Here is a 24,439-nt window from a genome sequence, read left to right on the forward strand (position 1 = left end):
AGAGTGTTCCAGGGAGAGCATCACTGCAATGAGTCCCAATATTTGTTTTTAAGAGTGTTTGGTATGTGGGACCTCAAACAACAACACATTCAGGTGAAATCAATGTGAAGTTAATAATTACAACTACTAATATACACATTTTTATACTGGTAGGAACCACCTGGTTCCACCAGCCCACAGGGGATTATTGTGTCTGTCCGTCCGTCGTGAATCCAAAAATGGGAGGGGTGGGGCTGGGTGGAGAGGGGAGGGTGGGGAGGGGCTGGGTGGGGAAGGGAGGGGCTGGGTGGGGGGTGGGAGGGGCTGGGTGGGGCTGGGTGAGGAGGGGCTGGTCACCCCGTGGTGCCCTTATAAAACGTAACGTTTAACCTACTCACGCCGGCTTGTGCCCGCCCGCACAGTCGGCCATATTTGCGGAATACACCACGCCGCCGTTGACCCTGGCCATTGACCGAGCAACCCAACGTTCCTACCAGCTCCCTCCGCAGGAATGTGTTAAATGCATTGGCAACGGCATTACAACAGAAGCGCGCGGTGCTGCACGGGAATTCCCAACTTGTTGGGTAATGCACGTGATTGACTCGACCCTAACTACAAAGTTTATTGTTAATTACGTCTTGGCGTAGGCATTTCACAACGAGAGGTGGATGGGAGGAGTACGTAATAGGTTTTAAAAGTGTGTGCGTGTTGTATGCCTCTAAACGGCGGGGCGTGTGTGAGCCCGCCACACTTTGTGGCCGAAAGTCGCAGTGGGAACCGCTGGCGTCTATGGCGGGGAGATTTGGGAAGACGGCGGCAGCATCCGGCCCGCGAGACATGGAAGCGGCCCATCCCCGAACACTGACAGACGGAGTGATGATCCAATCTCCTCCTTAAGATTATTTCTTTTTTTTTCAGGATGGACCTCACATCACCTCGCGTCGACATCCTGCTGGCCAGCCAACTCTGCAAGCCGCCGCTGTGTGAAAGTCCCTCCGTTCAGGGTCGCTGTGGCAATCGTCTAACCACCACCACGACCACAGCCACTGCACAAGGCAACAACGACGACGACAACAAGAGCCACTGCCTGCCAGGTGAGAGCCGAGGACGCGATCTGGCGCGTTCCCTGATGAATGAATCACGCTCCTCGTTTATTGGACACCCGCGCGGTTACAACCACATCCGTCGTCGACACAAAGCGAGGAGTTTGTACCAAGTGAGGCTGGGGGATGGGGGCTGCTGTTGCTGCGTTCGACTTGCGCGGAGCCCCCCGCGGGCGCCAACGGGCTCATAGAGGAAGCGGCGTTGGTGGAGCTTCCTTCCTGTCATTGTGGCTGCACCTCCCCCCCCCTCTCTCTCCCTGTTGCAAGGTGACCCCCACCACCTCCCCCGTCCCCTTTTTTACCCCCCCCCTGCGTGGCCGATCGTCACGAGCTGCGTGCCAACAACACTTCCCCTGGAACAACGGGCAGAGCAACACCGTAGCCAAGGGGGCAAGCGGGTTGAGAGGCGTTTTTGGAGCCAGCGGCGCCGGGGAGGGTCAGGGTGGTGAGAGGATGTTGGATGGAGTCGCTTAGTTGGGGACTTCTGGGAATCTCGGCCATCCCTTCCATGTGAACTGTCGCTGTTTTCCTCGCCTCTGTAGTTCAAATCGACTCGTTGCGGTGTGCCTCGCCAAATTTATGATGAAAAACAAGATCTGGAAAATTGGTGAAAGTTTTGGTGGGGGGGGGAGCGTGAGGGGGGGGGGGGTCCCCCTTTGGTCCTGAGCACTGCACAGATGGACCCACATCCAGAGGGCCGCTCTGTGACTGCGGATATTGCATACCTGTCGCCCCATACGGGTTTACCCGTATTCTTGTGCAGGGAAATTGAGTTATCAGGTCTATACGGGGTACATTCGTTTCAATATGGGCTAAACCCCCTTTTTTGTCTGTTTGTATTTCGACCTTGTGATGGGACTCTGTCGGATGAACTTTGAGGTTTTTAAGGGCACGGGGTGACCAATAAGGTCTGAATTGGTCTGTAATAATGTATACATTGATGAGGGGTTGACGGGTATGAGGCCATCCATAAATTACGTCAGGCGATTTTGGACGATTTTTGACCCCCCTTCGTCACACAGCGTCACAAAAAGTCAGACCCCCCCAGGTGTGTGACGTCACTTATGGACGGCCCCTATGGTATTGCACGGGTTGGTTACGTACGGTGCTAAAAGACGTTCAACATAGAGTAGAGTGAAGTGCCTGCGTCTGTTGTGTTAGGCGTTGAGGGATTGGATACGAGGGATTGGGTACGAGGGGGGAGGGGTCCCAGGGTGGGTGTGCTGACAGTCTCGTTGAGCATTGGATTTTTCTGACAAGCTATGAATTCTGCTGATATTTATGACGGAAGATGGTAAATCCTCTGTGCCAATTGGGACGCATTGCTGGCAGATTCATTCTTGAGATCACTGTCTCGTGATTGCAGTAACATCTTAAAGAAAATTGAGGTGTACAGTTTTTGGTCTTGAATCTTTGAGTGTTGGGGAAATTCGCATTCATTCATGTGATCAGGACAAATTATAATAATAGCAATATAACAATGTGATATCTTATTTTTGTTATGACTGTATCATTATCAGAAATGACCAACATGGTGAAGTATAGGTAAACAAAAGAAAACGCCACCGCATGGTGTGCAGTGAGGGCCTCATCCAGCAGTGCATTGACAAAGGGCTTGCTGTACAAGTACACATTGTTAGTACGCACTGCTGTAAGTATCGAACCGGAGCACGGCATGCCTCGCATTGTCTTCGGAAGAGAGTGTTGTATTTTGCATTAATTCATTTGGTCAATTTAAGCCAGCAGAGCGGCATGCACACACACTGACCTACTTTAGAGGCGAGCACCATGGGATGTGTGTGAGCGGCAGCAGGGAGCAGCTGGCTGTTTGTGTGTGTGTGAACGCACTGAACACGTCTCCAGACGGTGGGGCTTGCGCCCGAATCAGCAAACCTTGAAATAGAAGGCGAGCATGATTTCTCCGTGTGTCTAGCCCACATGCATTATTTGTGCGAGCTATGAATGTTTGTTGAGGCATTTAAGCAAGGTGTGTGTGCGTGCGCTGCGTTAACCACGGCATAACGAATGGGACACGCCAACCAGGGCTCAGGCTGTGTCCCTGTGATCGTCAACATGCTCAAGGCCTCCTCAAACCGTCAATAATCCTCACGGTCACGCCATGCAACAATCCATCGAGCCGCTGCTACGCGAGGTGATCTCGTCGATCTGTCTCTATGGTGGACGTCCTCTCGTCTTCGTCCCTCGTTTGGCTGCCACTCTGTTGTTAGTCTCCACCACTGGCGATCGTCCCTTATAGCGACGGGTGATGCCAAAGCCCACTTACATTTTTTACCGGTCTACCGATCCACGAGATTGTCTTTCTGTCGCTGTACTGCCAGGCATGTACCTCAGATTACAGCCATTCTTCTGTAGGCACTCGTAAGTTGTTATTTATATTAAATAACAAAAAATTCCAAAAGCATTTGAACCGGTGGTTATCCACCACTTAATTTAATCAGTTTGATTCCCATTCTCTCTTCAGTAAATGCCCTATGTAAACACACTACTGTGTTTCCCAACTGTGTCCAATTCTGTCCCTCAAACACATACCCTGCTTTTTTAAAGCAACTGTTACTTTACTATTGTTTTGTTCGTTTTTATCTGGAGCCTAACTTGGCAGTTTTCTTCATTACAGATCTATTAGATTATTATTGATCGTGACGATAATTGGGAACAGAATATCAGAAAATGTAGGGGCCAAGCAACCACATGAGCAAACTGGGATTACGAAAGGATTTTCAATCATTGACCACATACATTTGATCAGATCCTGGAAAAGACTCGCATCAAATATCATTCTGCCGAGCCTGTGTAGCGTATGGAACAAAATTTGATTCGGTGTAGATTTACGCAGTCATCCAGATTCTCGCAAACCACAGCCTAGATACAAATAATATATACAGCAATCCCGTGCCAACCGTCCAATCATGTATACAGGGTTTATTATATGTATAACAATTTACCAACCGTGGCCTGGAAATGTTGAGTATCCACGGGTACGCACGAGTCCGCAACACGCATTTACATATTTGGCGGGCCCGCGGTTCTCCTCCATGCCACAAATCCACCCGTGGCCACCCGTGGCGCTGCGTGGCTTATTAGCTGTCCATCTGCTTTGTTGTACTGTTTCGCATAGCAACTGCATTCACATTAACCCTTTCCCATTGCGAGACGTCAGTAAGTTGCAGGATTGGTCCCGTTTACCGCTGAATCTCGGAACGCGCAAGTAATTAGCATTAATTTGATTTTGAGAGGCATAATGCCATTGTTTTTAAATACATTGTACTGTCCTCACCGCAGAGAACTGCAGCGACATGACCACACTATGATAGCTGGCGCCAAACTGTGCCATACACCCTTCCGAATGGCTTTGTGGGAGCCTCGGTACCTGAAAACGTACCAATAAAGTTATTTTAGTTTTTCTTTTGATAAAATTTCGATGGCGTACACGTGTAGTGCCGTACTTTATGCGGACAACTTTTTTTCCGTCGTCACTTTATTTTATCAAACTCAGCACATTCCGCCACCCAGAATCCAACGCGTTCTCCGCTCGCTCGCCGCGCTCCGCTGGCCTTGCTCGCTCCATTCCCTCACTCTCTCTCCGTCTCTTTCTCCCCCGACTCTCCTCTCTGCTTCGCCCGTCTCGGCTTCGATCGTCTCACTCTGACTGCCTCTCTCTCCGTTCCTGTTCCACTGCTAGCCTATCCTTCCTCTCGTCTCTTCTTCTCCTGCTCCACTGCTACCCTATTCTATCTCTCATCTCTTCTTCTCTTGCTCCATTGCTAACCTATTCTTCTTCTGCTCCGACCGTCTCCATCCAGCTCCCAGCACAACTCCCCGTCTCACTCTCACGTTCCCGTATTTATCCCCGTCCTTATTAATTTCCAATTAATTAACCGTCGTCCCCCCGCCCCCCGACCGCCCGCGGCCCCGCTGCCCCGCCGCTACCTGCTCCCATCCCCAGACTTACTGGCGCCACCTCGTCTCTGACAACAACAACCGGCCAATCACTGCCCTGCATCCCATAATTACCTAACGAGCCATCTCCCTCCGGCCGTTGTACCCCAGCAACACCTGCTTGTCCTGATACGACCCCACTGTCCACAACGCACACGTGTTTACAATTTCCCCGCTTGGCGCGCGTTAATCCACTACACACATACGCCTGCCCACTCATCTGTCATTGATAATCCAGATGAAGAGGGGGAGGGTGGGCTGAGCCCCGCCTCTTTCTAACTACCCCTTCCCCCATGGTCTCATTGTAATCATCATTGTTAATATTAAAAGTACGAAAAGTTAATGTAATGTTAATTTGTTTTATTATATTATTCTGTATTATACTGTTTTATTCCCTGTTTACTTCATAAACAGGCAAGTTAGTTAAGCTATGACGAGTCTGACTGTGTCCGTTGGTTCCCCTAACCCCCAATTTCCCATAGGCCCCTGTACTTTATCAACCGCGGATTTGCCTACCGTGGCCTTTTTCAGGAACCAAACCACCGCAGTCGGTGAGGGATTGCTGTACAGGCGAACCTTGCTCAACACTGCTTTATCGAATGCATGCTTTGGCTCTACACGGTGTACGTAATGGGGACTGTTTTATGAAACATGTGGGTGATGGCTGTGCTGGTAGCATAAAAGGAGCCGAGAGCGGGGGCTCGAGGCTGCTGGTTCTGGGAGTGGACTCGTCTCGGCGTTGTTGTCGTCTTGTCACCGTCTTCGCTGCCGTCTTCGCTAGATAATGCGCTACAAGATGGTAGTTGGCTATCTCAGTCAGCGCCGTCGGTGTTAGACGGTTATGTTTTGTACACGCTAGGCTAAGCAACTGTGGAGAGTGTGTGGACGAGACCGTGAAAGTTGTTAAATGAAGAAGCTTCATCCACCAAACCTTGTCTCTGAATCAGACACTACACATGAATAACGTAGGATTGATCCATTTTGGTATTTTTCTGACTAATATACATCATGCATTAATAACATTTGTAAATGCTAATGTGGATATACTGTATTTTAGGTATGTGTGTGTCTATGTCTGTGTAATGTAGTAACTCGGCGGGAGACGACTTCACGGGTAACACACTCTTTATTTTATCAAACTCGTTCACAGGTGACTAACACCTACTTCGTATCTCGGGTGACAAACACCCACTTAGTATCTCGGGTGACAAACACCCACTTAGTATCTCGGGTGACAAACACCCACTTAGCTACTTGGCGACTAACGCCCACTGAGCTACTCGGATGACCAACATCCACTTAGTATCTCGGGTGACAAACACCCACTTAGCTACTCGGCGACTAACGCCACTGAGCTACTCGGATGACCAACATCCACTTAGCTACTCGGCGACTAACGCCACTGAGCTACTCGGGACACTCCCTGCCCGGGGTATCCGTCTCGACTGTGGGTCCCCAGCCCGACCCACGGGGGCGTCGGACCCCGGGTCCCACAGCCTCGCCTCCGAGCCACACAGGGCCCCGGTCCCCACAAGGACGGCAGGACTAGGGGTCTCGGGGCACTAGGTCTTCAGCTCCGTCTTCGGGTCTTCAACTGGGTAACTCTCCCCGAGTGCTCTCGCGCGTCCCCCTTTATACCCCACCTGCGGACGTCGCTGCGAGCACCCACTTATTCGACCAATCGCTGGGCGCTGGCTACGATCCTCTTTTCCCACATCTCATCGTGCCTCACCACCCACGCCGCGCCACCCCGTCATCTGTCACTCCCGGCGCGCGCGTCCACACCACGCCCACAACGCGTGCCCAACCCCGCACCCCGCGCCGCCCCGTGATCCATCACTGTCACAGTCGGCGCACGTCAATACCACCACTACATCACCCCCTACCACATAGCTCGCAGCCGACCCGGCTGCTATAAAAATATACAAACCGCCCTGTGTGCCCCGTAACACAACACAACAACAAGAACAACAACTAACGTAACAACACAACACGACGCGAACACTACCATCCGCAACCATCAACCAATGCCACCGCGACAATAGAACAATATATACAAACCGGCGAGTGACAATAGCAATGTGTATGCAGAAAGGAAAATAAATGGACAAAATTTTTTTTTTTTTTTCTTTCGACTCGTGCGGTGTCCCCTTCTTTCTGAGCGTCCCTACAACGGGACAATACCCCGGCAGAGGGGAACACCGGGCGAGCTCGGTGAAAAAAACGTCTTCATGAAAATTGTTGAGCCCTAGCCCGAGTCCGCCTTGCCGGTCCGTCGTACGGCACCAGACGCGGTTGAGCGTCCGGTGGTGCCGGCGGTTCAGGAAGACATCGGCCAGGCATCGAGGACCCGTGCGTGCCCCGGGGTTCAGGCTCCCGACGGTCAGCAGCCGTCAAGCCCGAGGCACCTGGGGGTGGGTCAGGTGGAGACACGTGAGGATCAGCCTGCGACACCTCCCTCCCCGAGTCGACGGTCACATCACACGCCCGGTCGTCACGGCACAGAACGGGGTCACACGGTGCCGCATAGGGCTTCAGTCGGGAGGGGTGCACATACCAACGGCGTTTCCCCCATTTAATCTGTATACTCTGGGGTCGTGCAACCCGCACAATTTCCACCGGTCCCCTCCAAGGTCTCAACAACTTGGGGGACGTAGCCAACGGTGCATGTGGACAATGCAGCCAGGCCTTATCGCCCGGTTTCCAATCATGCGTATGCACCCTCCGCTCATGCAATCTCTCGTTCGCAATTTGCCGCGATCGCGAATTCAACCTCGCCGCCTCCCGCGCTTCAGCCAATTTGGCGATATTAAATTTGATGTGGTCTGCCAATTTAGATTTTGCACGTGGCTGGGAAATCCACAGTTGGACGTCCATGGCCGGATCGGCCTCCCGCCCATACATAAGAAAAAATGGGGAAAACCCCGTCGCCGCATGAGGGGCCATTCGATAGGCCGCGAGTACCCCCGGCACCTGTAAGTCCCAATCAACCTGATCGTCGCAGACCTGTTGGCACAACATAGACGTAATCGTCCTGTTCAGACGCTCAACCATCCCGTCAGTCTGCGGGTGGTAGGGGGAAGTACGCACTTTCTTTGTACCCAACAGGTCGCACACCTCGCGCAACAAAACGCTCGAAAAATTCTTTCCTTGATCCGTCAGCAAGCGTTCGGGGGCGCCCTTGTCCAAAACATAACCCTGGACAAAGGCGTCCGCCACCGCCGCAGCCGACTGGTTGGCGAGCGGCCATGCCATAGGCCATCGGGTGAAGTATTCCACGCCAACCAGCAGGAACCTATTTCCCCTTGGTGTAGCCGGAAAGGGCCCCAAGATGTCCAACGCTACCAATTCGTTTATACGCGAAACCTGAATGGATTGCAGCGGTGGATTAGCTGCCAATGGTGGCGGTTTCCTTTTGGCGCACCCTACGCATCCCTTAAGAATATTCGCCACGTCGTTACCCATCCCCGGCCAATAATAGTCTCGCTGGATTAGGGCGAGCGTTTTGTGAAAACCCAGATGCATGAGGCGTTCATGAGCTGCCAGAACAACCCTACCCCGCATAGCAACAGGCACAACGAGCACGTGACGCCGGGACATGTTGTCCCACTTCATCAAAAGGCCCTGTCTGCACACCCAGGAACCGACCCGCGCCTCCCCTAGCTCGGGAGCGCCAACTTTCCGACGTAGCGTAAGTAGGGAGCTGTCGGACATCTGGAGACGGCCCCACTCAACGAGGGGCAACGACAACAGCGAATCCCTCCCCGTGGGGGCGTCCTCTCCCGGGGTGTCAGAGGCGGCGAGCGCAACTCCCGGGGTGCCGGCGACCGGGGGTTTGCACCGCGCCGATCCCAACAAACATGTGCAGTCCGTGCACGGAGGCAACCGCGACAATGCGTCCGCATTTGAGTGTCGCAATCCCTTGCGGTAAATCGTCGTGAATTGGTAGTCCTGAAGGACTTCCAACCATCGGGACAATTGGCCCGATGGCTGTGCCACGCGCATAGCGTATTGTAGAGCCGCATGGTCCGTACGGACCGTAAAATGACGGCCGTAAAGATACGGCCTGAATTGCTGTGTAAAAAACACAATCGCTAACAATTCACGACGAGTTACGCAATAGCGTTGTTCGGCGGGGGAAAGAACTCTACTACCGTAGGCGACCACCCGTTCAACCCCCCCGACCACCTGTGAGAGCACCCCCCCCGATACCCGTGTTGCTGGCGTCTGTGTCAAGCAAAAACGGTTGTGTGAAATCGGGGTAACACAAGGGGGGAGCCTGCACCAAGGCGTCACGAAGGGAGCAGAACGCAGCCTCCTCTTCCGCCCCCCAGTGAAACCTCACACCCTTAGCCGTCAAAGCGTGCAGGGGCCTGGCTATGGTGGCAAATTGCTTGACAAAACGACGGTAATAGGAGGCGAAACCAATGAAACTGCGAACCTCCGTGACCGAGGTTGGCGTTGGCCATGAGCTGACGCAATGCGTCTTAGCAGGGTCCGTCGAGATCCCTGAACGACTCACGATATGGCCCAAATACCTGACCGATTCCCGAAGCAGAAAACATTTAGCCGGTTTAAATTTAAGCTTAGCGGAACGCATCCTGAGGAACACCGCTCTCAGTCGCTGGAGGTGCTCCTCGAAAGTCCGACTAAAGACGATGATATCGTCGAGATAAATCAAACAGGTATCCCATTGGAGGCCCGACAAAACCAATTCCATGAGTCTCTGGAACGTGGCGGGAGCGGAATGTAAGCCCATGGGCAAACGGTTGAATTCAAATAGGCCACCAGGTGTCCGGAAAGCAGTTTTAGGTTTAGACTCGTTATCGAGTGGCAATTGCCAAAATCCAGAAAGCAGATCGAGTGTGGAAAAAAACTGTGCTCCCGCCAAGGCATCCAGCGACTCATCCATCCTGGGGAGCGGATACGCATCTGCCATCGAGATTTTGTTTAAGCGGCGGAAATCGACACAAAACCGCAAGGACCCGTCCTGTTTCTTTACTAGAACAATAGGAGCACCCCACGGACTAGAAGAGGGCGAAATGATATCGGCCGCCAACATATCATTAACCGCCGATTGCACATGTTCCTTCTCGGCTGGGCTGAGCCGGAAGGGATTCTGACGAATAGGGGCCGCGTCCCCTGTAGCTATGTGGTGGCGCAACAGGTCAGTGCAGCCGATATCGTACTTATGTTTGCTGAACACATCAGCAAACTCGAGTAGCAAACCCCTCAATGCTCCCAATTGCACCTCGGACAAGTTAGCAGAACCGGCACACAACGAGTCCAACCACTCAGTCCCCTCATCACTTGGAGGATGCGACTTGACAGTGAAATCTGCTTGAGCCACGAGCCGTTCCTCAACGGGTAGCGGCGCGGCGTGAGCCAGCACCGTTCCCTGCGCAATTACGGCCGGCCGCGACCCCGTATTCAGGACCATTACGAACGGCTCACTGTCCCCTCTCACCATGGTTTGAGCAGCCGCTAAGTCGAGGCCCCTTCTGGCCCTGTTAGACGGCCCCAACAGCACCCCCTGTGCCTCCGCACCCACCTCGAGTGGCTTCCTGAACCGAAGGGGTACTAACATTTGCGATCCCGGGGGCACCCGTACAGTGTGAGTTGCCAGCGCCTGCACCGTCGCACAAACCGTGCGCATTTTTGTAGGGCCCGTCAAGAACGCAACCCGCCGACCTGACGGAAGCTCTATGCAGGCCTGATCTATAAGAATTTTGATGGGCATTTTGGACAAAAAGTCCGTACCTAGCAAACAGGGAACGGCCAGCGATGATGATACAAAAATAGGGCCCGCCAATTTGATGTCACCAATGCAAATAGTCGCCCTAATCTGGCCGATGATCCCCAGGGATCCCCCATTCGCCGCATAAAATGGCACGTCTACTGGCAGAAGGGGTCTACTTTGGACGGGAAGAATGTTATAAATAAGGTCCGAGATGATGGTGGCCGACGCACCCGTGTCAACAAGCACCCGGACCTCAACCCCGTCAATGAACCCCGTTACCACGGACGACCCGGCCGACGCAGCCACGATCCTGTGGGCCAATTCGGACCACTCGACTGCTTGCGGGCCGCGTACGGACCCCCCTCGCCGAAATGAACCCCCGGCACCCAGCCGCGAACCCCCCACCGCCAAGCGGCGACCCGAATGTGCCGTGTTTGTGGACCGAACGTGTGAGGTGCCGCGACTTGCCGGGTTTTGTTGGGATGACTTGTGGCCCTGGTCGTCGTCCCGACGTGGTCCTGTGGCGCGCTGACGCGGAGCCCGGCACCCGGCTGCGACGTGACCCCGAAGGCCGCAGTTGTAGCAGACGATGGACGTCGTAGGTTTCGGTTGCTCCAGCTTGCGGGGTGAACGTGTGGGCGAACGACCTCCCGTTCTCCACACCCCCGGACGCGATGCAGCGAAGGCCTGCTCCTGATCCGCAGCTGGCTGAGGTTCGGCGATCGTGGCGGCCAGTGCCGCGTTCCCCGCCCATTTGCAGACGACCCCCGGCTTGCGTTTGAGGACCTCGTACGCGTGAATGCTCGTGGCGATCGCCAGGGAGCAGATATCCATCTCGTCCGCCACATTGATGGGGACCCCCAACTCGTGGGCCAACACCAGCAGCTGCTCCGTCACCATGGCGTCCTTCCCCTCCTTATCCATGCGGGGAAAAGCTGCGTCCGCCAAGGCGAGTAGTGCCGTGCGATAGGCGAGCGTCGTTTCTCCAGCCACCTTCCGCCGATCGTAGAACTGGTGGCGACACGTGGAGGGCGGCCCGAACACCTTCGCCATCAGGTGTAGTGCGGCCTGGAGCGTAGAGCGGGACGACCTTGCAGCAGATGTGAAGGCTGCAAGCGCGTCGTCGTCAAGCATCGCTGGCAACGCACGCAGGGCAGTGGTGTCGGACCACCCCGACATCTCCTGATGAGCGAGGAACCTTCGTTGGAAGGCTCCCCAGTCGCCCCCATCCGCCTTGAACGCCGACAGCGCGGGCAATCTTTGCTGGAGGACCCGATCGTCGTCGACGTCGGAGAGATTTTCCCGCGCTCCGCTGTAGTTGTGTAAAATGTCGGCTCGGTTGTCAGGCGCAAAATGGAGAGCTCCGGCGCGCGCTGATGACGTGGGCTGCGCTGAGCGGAGGTGTCCGGCCACGTGGCGTCCGTCTTTCCCGCCAATCGGTGGCGGCCCCCCAAAAACGGCGGCAACTTCCAGACTTTTGGCGCGAAGCGCCTTTTGGCGGGATTCCTCCAACGTCGCTTCCTCCACCAACCCCGCAGCCGTTTTTCCGCTCGCCGGAACGGAGATGTCGGCCAAGACAGCGGCGGCGGCGAGTAGCAACTCCGCCAACCGGGAGTGCGCGTCTTGGAGGCTGGTGTCGGAGGCAAGCGGAGCGTCGGCCATCACCGCGAAGTGCTGCATCGGCGGCAACTCCTCGTCCTCTCCTCCCGAGGTTGGTGTCCCCGGTACGCCGTCGTCGTCCCGACCTCGCTCGTGGGTACGGGTAGTCTTCCTCGTGTCCATACTTTTTGAAGACAGGTTTACTTCTGACGCCAGTTGTAATGTAGTAACTCGGCGGGAGACGACTTCACGGGTAACACACTCTTTATTTTATCAAACTCGTTCACAGGTGACTAACACCTACTTCGTATCTCGGGTGACAAACACCCACTTAGTATCTCGGGTGACAAACACCCACTTAGTATCTCGGGTGACAAACACCCACTTAGCTACTTGGCGACTAACGCCCACTGAGCTACTCGGATGACCAACATCCACTTAGTATCTCGGGTGACAAACACCCACTTAGCTACTCGGCGACTAACGCCACTGAGCTACTCGGATGACCAACATCCACTTAGCTACTCGGCGACTAACGCCACTGAGCTACTCGGGACACTCCCTGCCCGGGGTATCCGTCTCGACTGTGGGTCCCCAGCCCGACCCACGGGGGCGTCGGACCCCGGGTCCCACAGCCTCGCCTCCGAGCCACACAGGGCCCCGGTCCCCACAAGGACGGCGGGACTAGGGGTCTCGGGGCACTAGGTCTTCAGCTCCGTCTTCGGGTCTTCAACTGGGTAACTCTCCCCGAGTGCTCTCGCGCGTCCCCCTTTATACCCCACCTGCGGACGTCGCTGCGAGCACCCACTTATTCGACCAATCGCTGGGCGCTGGCTACGATCCTCTTTTCCCACATCTCATCGTGCCTCACCACCCACGCCGCGCCGCCCCGTCATCTGTCACTCCCGGCGCGCGCGTCCACACCACGCCCACAACGCGTGCCCAACCCCGCACCCCGCGCCGCCCCGTGATCCATCACTGTCACAGTCGGCGCACGTCAATACCACCACTACATCTGCAAGTAGCGTTGCAGCAATTCGTACACAGCGCTACAGTTCTGAGTTGGATTCCTGGCCATGCACATCAGTGGAAAGAGGTTTCTGAGCCTGTACTGGACATCACCGAGGTCAACTGAACCTCAAATAAGTAGTTGGTGAAGTTTGTAAATATCAGCAATGGAGGGAAACTAAATGTGGCCGGGCATGTTGCTGGCCATGGAACACCCCAATTCCTGTGCCAACCTTAAAAGGAGCCCGCTAACCCCACTCATCTCGACGGTCTCCTGGGCGGAATTGAAAATGTACGTCTTGGTGTATTATTATGCAGTACTGTGTACGTATATTAACTGTGCTTGTGTTAAAATTTAAATTAAAAAAATACATTTCATAAGGACTTAGAGGTGCGAGCACAACTTAATTCCGAGGTTGGCGATTTTAGCTTTTATTGGTGGTCGTGTGTGCGGTAGGGTGTTCATACGATGGGCGGCGAGCGTGGAATACATGTGCGAGCTTCGTCTCCCAGAAGATGGGCGTATTAATGTTTACACTGGCCAGGAGTCAGAGCTGCCCCAGCTAGCGTGGCACTGTACCCTTGCTCGGTGCACCGGCGTCCCAGCTAACCTTCCTGCGTTTGTCTCCCAAGGAAGTGACTGCACAAGGAAAACAATGGTCTGTCACATTGTGTTATGTGGCTGCTCAACCGGATCACTTAATTATTAATGTTTGTGATTGCACGCAAAAAAGGACTCGCTGTCGACGTTACATCTCGCCGCAAATCACCGGGCCTTCAGACAATACACGTTGTGGAAATTTGAAAATATTAAAATAATTTCACGCGCTTGGGATGGAGGAGAGGAGTGCTTCGCTTAGTTTCGTGGCCAAAATTAAGTGTCGAGTGTAATTGGGAAAATGTTTTGGCGGAAAGACAAAGGGCCACCTGCAAAAACAGGTGAAGGTATTATTTTCGCTCAATCGTACGTTTAAAATTAGTGACCTACTTTTTTTTTATTTGGCCTCATGTTTTGGACAGTCATACAGTGAAGACCAATTTGGCGATGGGGATTGACTGTACACTTCACTGACCTGTCGCATTAAGGAAGCGCAGACAGCAAGATGGGAAATCGGGGTCGGTTTGTGGGATCCGGCCCTTTGTTAAAGAAATATTCTGCAAGCTGGCTGACTCGCCGGCGCGCCTCTATGTAAGAGTGCCATGCTATAAAAAAAAGGAAAAGAAAGAAAAAAAGTACATAATCGTTTATCCAAATGTAGGGCAGCCAAGAGCAGCTGGGGGTGTGTGGCCATGTGTGGCGTTTTCTGTGATCTGCGCTCACTATTAGCCAGCGTTGCGTTTTTTGTTTTGTTTAGATTTTTTTTTCTTTCCCCCGTTGCATGTAGCCGCAGCGAGGCCGGCGCAGCGGTGGCGGCGGTGTCGGACCATGGAAACGTTGGAGTCGGAGCTGACCTGCCCTATCTGCCTGGAGCTCTTCGAGGACCCCTTGCTGCTGCCTTGCGCGCACAGCTTGTGCTTCGCGTGTGCCCGTCGCATCTTCGTCTCCCACTGCACTTTTGGTGGCGGCGACGGCAGCGGCGACACTCCCGACTCCGTTTCGAGCGCCTTCCAGTGCCCAACGTGCCGCTATGTAATCACGCTCGGCCAGCGTGGATTACAGGGGCTCAAGCGCAACGTCACTCTGCAGAACATCATCGCCCGCTTCCAGAAGGCCTCCATGAGCAGCAGTGGCCTCAGCTCGCCCGGCGGCAGCCGGGAGGAGATCTCGCCGGGAGGGTCCTTCTTGCCGGATGCCAACAGCGGCAGCACTGGTAGTGCCGGCAGCACCGGCAGCGGCAGCAATGGCAGCACGAGCGGTGGTGGCGGTGGAAGGGGGGGCGTCGAAGTCCTCTGCCAGTTCTGCGAGTCGGAGCCGCCGCGCCCGGCCGCTAAAACGTGCACCACCTGCGAGGTGTCGTACTGCGAAGAGTGCCTGCGCGCCACCCACCCCAACAAGCGGCCCTTCACTGACCACCGGCTCACTGAGCCGACGGCCGCGGGAGGGCCCGCGCGGGGCCCCATGTGCGCCGAGCATGAGGCTGAGAAGGTCAACATGTACTGCGTGACCGACGAGCAGCTCATCTGTGCGCTGTGCAAGCTGGTGGGCCGGCACCGCGAACACAAGGTGGCATCGCTCGCTGACCTCTATGCCAAGCACAAGGTGAGAGGGGCACGCGATCTGCCTGTGTCAACAGGGCTCTTGGTCCTCTGATATTATTTGTAAGCAGTTTGTGCATCTGGTTGCTTTAATGCCATCGTTTGCTAATTGTGTACACATCATACACAAATATGCAATTTATTTAAAATCATAATTCTGCGTGGAGAACGTTAATTTACCTGCGTTATGTACTGCAGATGAAGACCAATAAGTAGCCTATAAATATAGTGTCTTATACAATGTGTATGCTGTATAGATGCGGTGTACGTGAGCTGCTGTGGTGTAAAAGTTAGCGCACTGGACTTGCAATCCGTGGCCGCCAGTTCGATTCGATATCCCGGCGCAGCAGTTGAAACAATGGAGCAAGTTTCTTAAATCTTCCCACCTCTGTCCACCCAGGAGTAGAAATAGATACACCAGAGTTTGTCAATCGGCATGTCGTGTGTAGTGGGGTCAAGTGTGGGTACTCCCACTTCTTCCAAGCCGTCTGGCTCGCATGGAAGAGCAGGCCACTTGGCCTGTAGAGGAGCCTTCTAGAGCTCCACCGAGCGCAAGTTATTTAATCATCAGTGGCATGAGCAATCAATTGCGGGGCTGTGCATTTAGATGTATTGTAATATATATTTATACCCTCATTATTTACCTGTGTGAAAACTCTTCGAGATGTATTATTTTGTTTTCAAATGAAATACTGGCAATCACAACTACAATGGGTAAAATAGTTTTTTTTATTAATTCATCTGGGCATTTGGGATATGGGCTATGACATTGTGTGTGTCTTTGGATTCCAGTGCATACACGGCATACCCCTTTCTCCTACTCGAGCTGAGCGCAAGAAGAGTTTAGCACGAGCGTGCAGGACTCCGTCGCTTAAGCTTCCTTATCCTCATACAGAGTGAATGCGGTGGGGAGGGGGGGGGAGTCTTCACTCATAATGATTCCTACTTTCTCCATCCGCACAATCAGCGAAAGCACGTACGTGTATGCATAATGTATTTTCACATGTACGCTGTACAAATTTACCGTTGCTCCAGGATGCGTGTGAAGGCACGATGTTTCATATTAACGGGTATTACTGTTTAACTATTTAAAATGTATTCGTAAACATATACATTATGTCAGTAATGTGCAGGTTGAAACAGGACTGAGTCTACACTGATAGGTTCATCCGTGTATTCTACCTGTTAATTTATTTTGGATATTTCAAAATCACTTAAAAGTTTTAATGCAAGTTTGTACAAGGAGGCATCGGGTCACTTGGGATTTGTTTGCCAATATAAATCACGTTCCTAGCACCAAAAGTTTCTTAGAAAACTCAATGTGAAACCTCGCAGTATAATGTGCCACGACACAGTTTGGTTGGTCTGAATCACCGTCTCTTTGTGCAGCTGTTGAAAGAATGGAGCAATTATCTTAATTCATCCCACCTATGTCCACCAAGCAGCATAAATGGTTTTGCCGCAGTTTGTCGATCAGCAGGTCGTGTGTGGTGGGGTAAAGTGTTGGAACGCTCACCTCTCTCACCTAAGACATTTGGCCAATGTAGAAGGATAGGCCAAATACCCTTGGGTTAGAGTGTGGCTAGAGAGCTCCCTCAAGTAGCTGAATCTCTGCCAGAAGTGGCGTGAGCAATAAATAGCAGCTCAGTCGGCCGTGCAGGAATGAGTCGTGAAATTGTGAGCTCAGAACCCAGCCAGGGTGAACTCGGCCCTCCCGTTCCTCGGAGGTCACCATAAAGAGAGAGTAAGCACCACCTAATGAGGCTGCACCCAATAGCATCACCAAGAGGCAGAATGGCAGAGCCACTGCTTATTTGGAGCAATGGTCACAAACGTGGATTAAATACGATGGCATGCAGCTACAGAATCCACCCTGTTTAAAAAAAATCTATCTGTTCTCATGGCAGTCTTCATCTAATTCTTTGTGCGACCACTCAATTTTCACATTCAATATGTTTTTGTGTGTATTATATGTGGCTTGTTCTATTTTCCTCTGCAATGTTTTTTTCCCATTCAAGCCATTATTAAAAACTTAACAGCTGGGCCACTGAGGTTTGAATCCCTCGGGGTGTTACGCTGGGTTTCTGTAGTATTAATGTAGTGAGAGAACGAAAGGGCTCAAGAAAAAAAGCAATTATAAGGCTGCTGTCTTGAGTTGGGGTAAAAGTTATTACCGGCAAATATTTGTTTACATCTTCTAAGCTGTTGAGAATGCACTGACGTGGTTAAACTGTGGTGGTGAATCATAGTACCTGGACTTCACGGACGACTGTGCATAATTATACAATTACATTTTAGATGAAGAACCCTTTATACCCAATAGCAATGACACCACCTCGCCTCACCATTATTGCTGCCTTCCATCTGACAGTTCCCACAGCAATTGCACAGTCAGCGCCGACTCCCATCATCTAAGTCAGGGTCTTCCCCTTAGGTCTCGGACCTCTTTCTGCCATTCCATTGCCTGTCTCCGTAACTTGCCTCTTTATCTGTCCTGACTTTATCAGAATACTCAGATCAGAGTTGTGGAATCGGCAAACAATGATATTGCAAGGTTGCAATTGCCCACAAATTATATTATACATGTGACTTACTGCAATGCTTCTTATATGATCTGAATAGGAAATGATTAGCCGGGCGGTGGTGGTTATGCTACACGTGGCCTGTAATTCAGCACTGTTGAGGCAGTGTGGGTTCGTGGATAACACATATGTTGTGAAACTAATTTCCCTTGGGCGTCAAAGAGGTGCCTTACCCTGACTTGCCAGGAGAAAGCGGAACAGAACATATAAACTCTGCCTATTCCGTCTGTATGGGATAGTGTTGTCCCCTTGCACGCGTGGGATTTCTCCAGGCACTGCGATTTCTTCCTACATTGATTGGCTGAAAATATCTTCATATATAGAAGACAGCAGAGCTTGGGAAATTGTTGGTGCTGGCTCATGGCCTGATTGTCTGGTTCACTCTCTTCGAGAATAAGCGAATACTGCATGTTACAATGTGATATTAATTATCATTACATCATTATGATGGAAACTGCATTACTTCACAATGGTTATTATAATTTAACATTCACAGTATTATTTTTATTCACTGCCGGATGAAAGCCTCTCTGCACCATGCCAAATTTGAAACGAATTTTCTAGATTAGAATTGCTTTTTGTATTTCGTTTGTCCTTACCCTGCACCTTTGATTAGCATGGTTAGCTACATACAGTGCTAAATAAATTCAATATGTACACACACAGTTATGGGGTTTGACCATAATGGTCGGTATGAGTTGGTGAAGAGGTGTCCTGGAACCAGTTCACGTGCCACTGATGTGAGCAGTGGTGGGGAATCAAACTGAGCCGGGTTCACCTGGCACTGTCCACATCTTGGTGCCACCGCTCACAGCCCATTACTAATTTATGTGATCGGCACTTTAATATTGAATAATTGCTAAGATATAAAGCACTGGTTTAGCTGCTTTATATATTTCCAAGACTTATAGCAATCATGCACATTGCGTCTACTGCCCCTGTAACACCACGGGACACGTTGCGTGTGCTGAGCAGGAGTTGCAATTTTTAGGACATTTTACTTCTATATTCTGTCATCACCACAGATCTTTGCTATTATTATTTGATGATACATTTTGAGATTTCTAGTCAAGGGAATCATGTAAGGAATACGGTTTAGGACATGCGTTCATTACCTTTACTGCATCCACTTGCTATGAAAAAAGGTAACGTTTTTACGCAGATGAGTGGCCTTTCAACCAGTGGGCTTGGAAGTTCCTAATTTCTATCGTGGGGGCCAGTCTCTCCATAGTTCAACCACTGTTGACCTATTTTTATTGACGCTGCATGGGGTTAATCAGCTCAGTCGACTCGACGGGCCAGGGTTTGAGGCAGCAGCGGAGCAAACAGCCCCATCATCCTCAGCCAATGCCAAACAGATACGGGAATGGCACTGCCGGCGTCACTCAAACTGGCTCAGCGATCGTCATCATTGTCAGCCGTGGTCAATCCACTGCTGGACGAAGGCCTCCCCAAGCTGCCGCCACCTCTCGCCATCCCACGGTGTAACAATCTAACTGGCACCTTGCACGCGAGCTGATTTCATCACTCCATCCCCTCGAATGACTTCCTCTCGGACGCGGCCTATTTCTTGGCTGTCCCTCCTTCATTACTCTTGACCGTCTTCCACATCCCTCTAGCAACTCCTTATCAGTGCCCCCTACCGGGGTTGGGCGAGACCATTGTGAGTGATGGGGTTGGACTAGACTATTGTGAGTGATGGGGTTGGGTGAGACTATTGTGAGTGATGGGGTTGGACTAGGCTATTGTGAGTACCACGTCACGCGTCGTGGTTGCACCGTGGGACTTGAATTGAAACAGTGCAGTGTGGAGCTGCTTCCATCGACGCCATTGATCGGATCCGAGAGGCCTACGTCGGGGCCTACGTCGAGGCCCACGTGGGGGCCTACATAGAAGCCTACGTCGAGGCCTACTTCGTGGCCTACGTCGGGGCCTACGTCGAGGCTACTTCGAGGCCTACGTCGGGGCCCACGTGGGGGCCTACGTGGGGGCCTACGTCGGGGCCTACGTCGAGGCCTACATAGAGGCCTACGTCGGGGCCCACGTGGGGGCCTACATAGAGGCCTACGTCGGGGCCTACGTCGAGGCCTACGTGGAGGCCTACATAGAGGCCTACGTCGGGGCCCACGTGGAGGCCTACATAGAGGCCTACGTCGGGGCCCACGTCGAGGCCCACGTGGGGGCCTACATAGAGGCCTACGTCGGGGCCCACGTCGAGGCCCACGTGGGGGCCTACATAGAAGCCTACGTCGGGGCCTACGTCGAGGCCTACTTCGAGGCCTACGTCGGGGCCTACGTCGAGGCCTACTTCGAGGCCTACGTCGGGGCCCACGTGGGGGCCTACGTGGGGGCCTACGTCGAGGCCTACGTGGAGGGTGCTCGTCAATGGAAGCAGAACAATGAAGCTGATGGGCCAAACATCTCGCCTCTCCACGTCCACATCACGCAACTATTCGGCCTCGGCGCCTCCAGGCCGCACGCCCGCTGCTGCTCTGCTGTAGTACACACAGCTGCGGCTGCTTCGTGTATGACTCCTGCAACTGCAGTTGGGTCGGCTGCAGCTGCTACAGCAGCTACAACAACAACAGCAGCTGCAACAACAACAGCAGCTGCAACAACAATAGCAGCTGCAACAACAACAGCAGCTGCAACAACAACAGCAGCTGCAACAGCAGCTGCAACAACAACATCAGCTGCAACAACAACAGCAGCTGCAACAACAACAGCAGCTGCAACAACAACAGCAGCTGCAACAACAACAGCAGCTACAACAACAACAGCAGCTGCAGCAACAACAACAGCAGCTGCAGCAACAACAACAGCAGCTGCAGCAACAACAACAGCAGCTGCAACAACAGCAGCTGCAACAACAACAACAGCAGCTGCAACAACAACAACAGCAGCTGCAACAACAACAACAGCAGCTGCAACAACAACAACAGCAGCTGCAACAACAACAACAGCAGCTGCAACAACAACAACAGCAGCTGCAACAACAACAGCAGCTGCAACAACAACAGCAGCTGCAACAACAACAGCAGCTGCAACAACAACAGCAGCTGCAACAACAACAGCAGCAGCAACAACAACAGCAGCTGCAACAACAGCAGCTGCAACAACAACAGCAGCTGCAACAACAACAGCAGCTGCAACAACAACAGCAGCTGCAACAACAACAGCAGCTGCAACAACAACAGCAGCTGCAACAACAACAGCAGCTGCAACAACAACAGCAGCTGCAACAACAACAGCAGCTGCAACAACAACAGCAGCTGCAACAACAACAGCAGCTGCAACAACAACAGCAGCTGCAACAACAACAGCAGCTGCAACAACAACAGCAGCTGCAACAACAACAGCAGCTGCAACAACAACAGCAGCAAGATGGCGGCGGCGTGTGCGGCCGTGTGTGCGTTGTGCTGCATGGGTGTGGGCTGTGCGTGAGAGTGGGTGAGGGTGAGCTGCGTGTGAGTGAGCTGTGTGTGTGTTTAAATTTAGTGTTTTAAAGATGTCAATTCACCTGCTGTGTATCTTACTACTGTCCCTCCCGGCCATATCTAGTGCCACACTCAACTCTACAAACGGCTACCCGCGTTACTTCGCGTCAATACTTATTGCTAAATTTGCCACTACACCTGCTAATGAAACAACTTATAGACACTTCTACACTCCATCATTGTATCCTTTTAAACCCTATCTTTGTCCCATTACTTCACCAGCACTCCTTCCAAACTTCATTCTGCTCTTAAAAATAACACCATCTGTGAGCTGCTGCTATTCGTCCAAGGTTCGTCGCTCTTCATCCTTTCACAGAAAATACCTGTGCAAACTATTAATTCTACTTTTCTTATTTCTGGGTGGTATTGAGCTTCATCCTGGCCCAAATGTAAAGAACTCATATAATTCTGTAGATTTTTCTGGCAGAAAAGGTGTTGGTGTTCTACATGTCAACATCAGAGGGCTTTTGATTAAATTAAGTCAACTAAAACTAGAAGTAGCAAATCTTGACCCGGACATATTTTGCCTAACAGAAACATTTCTCACTCCTGCCGTCAATGACTTGCAGATTACGATTGACAACTACAACCTTTTTCGGCTTGACCGAGGATCTAAAGGAGGTGGAATTGCCATCTATGTTCGTAATACTATTGCATGTTCACCAGCTCACTCCTTGTTTAAAAAATGTTGCTTTGAAGGTCTGGCTCTCAGAATAACTCTCCCTAATAATCAACACATATTGGTAGTGTGCTGCTATAGACCGCCTAGTGGTAAGGATGTTGAAGCTGCATCTGCACTGAGAGAGCTTCTTGGGGGCCTCCCTAAAGGTGAAATAGTTTTAGTGGGTGATCTAAATTGGAATTGGCTAAACCCGCCGGCCGTGGCCACAAATTTTGCAGATGAATTTAACCTGTTTCAATTAATAAATGTCCCCACAAGACCCAACCTAAAAAATCCGGGACAGTCATCTCTGCTTGACGTCCTATTGACAAATGCCCCTCACAATTTCGCACTGACTGGTGTTCTAGGTAATAACCTTAGTGATCACTCCTTCATTTTTGGGGTGAGATCATCAGCCAGACACAAAGCCCCCCCTAAATTGGTTGAGAAGCACTCCATGAGACACTTCAGCATACAGGCATTTACTAATGATGTGCTTCACTCGGATATTGACAAGGTCTGTGATATTCCAAACCTGACTACGGCTTGGGAGACCTTCAGGTACACGTTTCTACAAATTCTTAACAAACATGCTCCGTTGGTTAAATTTAAAACTAAAGGCAATCGTCCACCATGGTTTGATCCTTTGATTACAAAACTCATGAAAACTAGAGACAAGGCTTGGGCATGTGCTCAGAAAAGTAATTTGGTTAATGACTGGCTAGAATACAGGATTTTAAGGAATAGATGCGTCAAAAAAATACGGCATGCAAAAAATGACTACTTCTCTTCTACTCTCCTTGAATCTCATGGAAATGCCAGGATTTTCTGGAAAACAATCAAATGTATCGAAAAAGCATCCAAAACAGATCATCTGCCCGTTCAGCTTAACCGAAATGGGGAATATTTTTCAGATCCCCAAAAAATAGTTGACAATTTTAACCTTCATTTTTCTGAAGCTGGTACCCTATTTGATAATCTATTGGGAGTCACCCCTGCTCATGCAAATTCCTACACCCCTATCCAAACATTAAGCGAATTTAGTTTTCAGCCAATCCACGAAAGTAATGTTTTGAAACAACTGTCCTTCCTCAAAGGGTCCTCCTCTACCGGAGCAGATAGTATTCCCGTCTTTGCTCTACTAAGTGTTGGTCACCTAATATACAAACCTATAGCCCATATTTTCAACCTGTCCATCAAAGAAGCATCAGTTCCTCTAGAATGGAAACATTCCTATGTTCGTCCACTTCACAAAGGGGGCCCTAAAGATGATCCAAATAACTACCGACCTATCTCAATTTTGTCCCCGTTGATGAAAATTTTTGAAAAATTATTGAACTACCAAATTATCAGTTTCCTGTCCGCCAACAATCTATTACATCTAAAACAATCTGGGTTCCGAAAAAAATACAGCACCACATCTGCTGCATTAGACTCTATGAATCACATTTACAGTAGCCTTGATAATAAGCAGTACTGCGCCTGTCTTTTTCTTGACTTGTCCAAAGCTTTTGATACAGTAGACCACAACATCCTGCTTAGTAAAATAAGTTGCCTCGGTTTTTCCGAAAACACAGTAAAATGGTTAAAAAATTACCTCTTTTCTCGCACCCAAACTGTATTCACAGATGGTTGGAGGTCAAACAGTGTTAAGATAACAAAAGGGGTTCCACAGGGTTCCATTCTCGGCCCCCTCTTGTTCTCTCTTTATGTAAATGACTTGGGCACTGAACTGGATTATTCCAGGGTAAATCTTTTTGCAGATGACACGGTACTAATTACTGCTGGCCGCTCTCCGGATGACGTGATTGCTAAGCTCCAGAGTGATTTCAACAAACTACAACATCAGCTAGTTGCTCTTAAACTAGTCCTAAATCCTGCCAAAACCAAGGTGCTATGCTTCTCACCAGGACTAAAGCGGGAAGTTATTTTCCCCAAATTACATTCCTTAAATAATGATCAAATAGAGCAAGTTAAGATCTATAAGTATCTTGGGATCATCCTGGATTCAAAACTGATTTTTGAAGATCACATTGATTATATTGGGAAAAAGACAAAAATTAAAATTGGTTTTCTATATCGACACAAGCACTGCTTCCCCCCTATGTTCCGTTTGG

At 51.3% G+C, this 24,439-nt stretch overlaps 1 protein-coding gene across 1 annotated transcript in view; it reads left to right on the forward strand.

Annotated features, from left to right (window-relative positions):
- The first annotated feature begins 402 nt into the window (after nt 1-402).
- The window catches only part of MID1 (midline 1), a 72,455-nt gene continuing 48,418 nt past the window's right edge, over nt 403-24,439 (forward strand). Inside the window, exons 1-3 of the mRNA XM_078602736.1 lie at nt 403-563; nt 898-1,073; nt 14,772-15,586. Of these exons, the coding sequence (XP_078458862.1) occupies nt 899-1,073; nt 14,772-15,586 (990 nt within the window). The 5' untranslated portion in view covers nt 403-563; nt 898. The remainder of the gene's footprint in view (nt 564-897; nt 1,074-14,771; nt 15,587-24,439) is intronic.

Source organism: Lampetra planeri, chromosome 19, assembly GCF_965212315.1.
Source record: "Lampetra planeri chromosome 19, kcLamPlan1.2.h2, whole genome shotgun sequence".
Classification (NCBI taxonomy): Eukaryota; Metazoa; Chordata; class Hyperoartia; order Petromyzontiformes; family Petromyzontidae; genus Lampetra; species Lampetra planeri.